Source organism: Branchiostoma belcheri, unplaced genomic scaffold, assembly GCF_001625305.1.
Source record: "Branchiostoma belcheri isolate BF01 breed outbred unplaced genomic scaffold, Haploidv18h27 scaffold61, whole genome shotgun sequence".
Taxonomy (NCBI): Eukaryota; Metazoa; Chordata; class Leptocardii; order Amphioxiformes; family Branchiostomatidae; genus Branchiostoma; species Branchiostoma belcheri.
Genome location: NW_017804254.1, coordinates 973,103 through 975,425, shown reverse-complemented (window position 1 = coordinate 975,425; position 2,323 = coordinate 973,103). Strand labels below are relative to the sequence as shown.

The window sequence follows — 2,323 nt, the reverse complement described above, 5'->3', positions numbered from 1 at the left end:
TTTTGTTCTTGTTTATCTGGATTTCTTTTTTGCGCTGGTAACCAAAAAAAGATACCAGATAAAAAATCCTAAAAACATGCCAAAAATAAGCCAAAACCCAAACCTCTACTTGGAGATTAGATCTCTGTGCAACTAACTCCTCTAGCGACTTGTCTAGAATGAACTATAGTAAACACTTAATATCAGCATAACTGTTTGGTACTTCACAGGTCTTCCTACACAGCATGTGAAGCTGAATATGCAAAAAGTCTGGCTACTAAAGTTACACAGCAAGTTTAAAGCTGGAACTCCAGAATTCATGATTGTATGTAGACTTTGGCAGCCACAATACCACTGATAAAACTTGAGCATTATTGAGTGTTGAGGGTCGTCATCTGCAATGTTTAATACTTTTCTTGCCATAATTATGTCAAGATATATGTACTATAATAGTTGTCCCATGGAAAGCTTTGTGGATATTTCTTGGGTCACAAAATGAAAAGCTGACCAACAACTATATCTATTTTTAGAGCTGGTGTAGAACAAGTGTGATGGCAAGAAAATACACTGACACTGATATACCTGTGTGCTAGCAGTTCTAACTATAACATCATCTTCAGATACATGTGCAGTCATATATTCTACAAACATCATTTCTCACATGGTATGACAATGTTCTTACATGCATCATACATGACATTCAATACTCTACTAAGCACTTGGAATTCACAGGACAATATTAGAATTTCCTCAGATGACATACATGTTCAAGTAATAATTATTGATATATCCATAGTTTGTCGATGAATGTTATAAGACATCCAGGTAATAAGATACAAAAGCAACAATTAGTCAAGAAACTGGATAGATGTTGAAAAAGTTGAGATGTTTCAAGTACATTGTAGCATAAATTTCCATATGGTACTGACACACACTAAGGATGTCCTTGCACACACTGACAAAAGGTAGTGGATGCCATCTGAAACCAAGGCTGAAACCAAGGACATTCTACACATGTCCATCTGAAACGTCTGCAACAACTTCCTTTCAACAGTGTCATTCAGACCAAAGCTAGTGTTATACCAAGTGGTATCCAAGCAGAGGTTTAGGCTTTGGCTTATTCTTGACTTGCTGTGTTTAGGTGCTTTTATCAAGCTTTCTTTTTCGTAATGGAATTTTTTAAAGCCAGCCAAATGGATACTGTCTTGCCAATGTATCAGTGGTAGCCGCTACCAGCCTTGTTGCTGACTGGTTGCCACTTGTTATGCACTGTTGCATTTAAATAAACAAACAAACAAACAAACAAACAATTTAATACTGTACATGTCTTGCAGACACAAAAAAATCTGCTTGGTGATTATGGTAGTGGATGCTACGTGAAACGTCTGACTATTTTCAACATCTATCCAGTTGCATGAGTAACTGTTACATCAGTGTCCACAGTATGGATGTTGTGTTGTAGAGAGTGTTTAGTTCATGGTGTGCCATTTTTGGAGTCCTCCCTGCTGAGTGCCATGGCCAGCTCCATGTCGGCCTGCTCCTGCTTCTGTAGCTGCTCCAGACGTTTCTGTTCTGCCTCGCTCTCTGATGTCGCCCAGGCCAGCTGGTCCTCCTCAGTCACCTGTGCAAAAGGCGCAGCCTGCTGGTAACACAATTGTATTGGTTATGGGGTTACAACAATCATCTGTATTGGTTAAGAGTTTACAACAACTATCTGTTACAGTATTGGTTATGGCGAGCATGTTGGTAGAACGTACCATGCCTCACAAATTCTAAGATCACATCTTGTCTGTATTTTTCAGATGTTGAGTCAGAGAAGATATCGTCTACACTGGGCAAAATTCTGAGGAAACCTTGACCAAACAACCAAAGGAAACAGTAAAAAAAACACAGGTTTCGTGCAGGTACATTTTGCAGACATGTTGTTATATGGAGTTGCTACAGTCAGCTGTATTGGGTGAGGTTATAGTCAGCAATGGACATTTCTAACCTTTTCCCCAAATGTGCTAAAAGTTACATGTGACAGTTATCTCTTACACTAGAGAGGCCGACATTTGCTTGGGAGCAAATACAGCATATTTCAGTCCATCTCCCTCCCACGCAAAAGTGGACTATTCCAAACTTACCCCAGTGTAAAACTGGCAAAGATTCTCAAATAAATGAATTATATAGTAGCTATGTAATTGAGAACAAAGATGCAAGAACAAGCACATTGAATCTCCAAAGCTTTACTAATCTTATTACAGGTATGCAAATACTAACAATGATGAGATTTGATACATTTTGAAGGTCTTAGGCACATAAAATTGAATGTGTGGGTCATTACGCACGACTTACGTGCAAT

At 38.6% G+C, this 2,323-nt stretch overlaps 1 protein-coding gene across 1 annotated transcript in view; it reads right to left on the bottom strand.

Moving 5' to 3' along the window:
• Positions 1–1,397: 1,397 nt before the first annotated feature.
• LOC109482853 (epidermal growth factor receptor substrate 15-like 1) overlaps positions 1,398–2,323 on the bottom strand; it is a 12,680-nt gene continuing 11,754 nt past the window's right edge. The window contains exon 22 of the mRNA XM_019785695.1: positions 1,398–1,621. Coding sequence (XP_019641254.1) covers positions 1,454–1,621 — 168 coding nt within the window. The 3' untranslated portion in view covers positions 1,398–1,453. The remainder of the gene's footprint in view (positions 1,622–2,323) is intronic.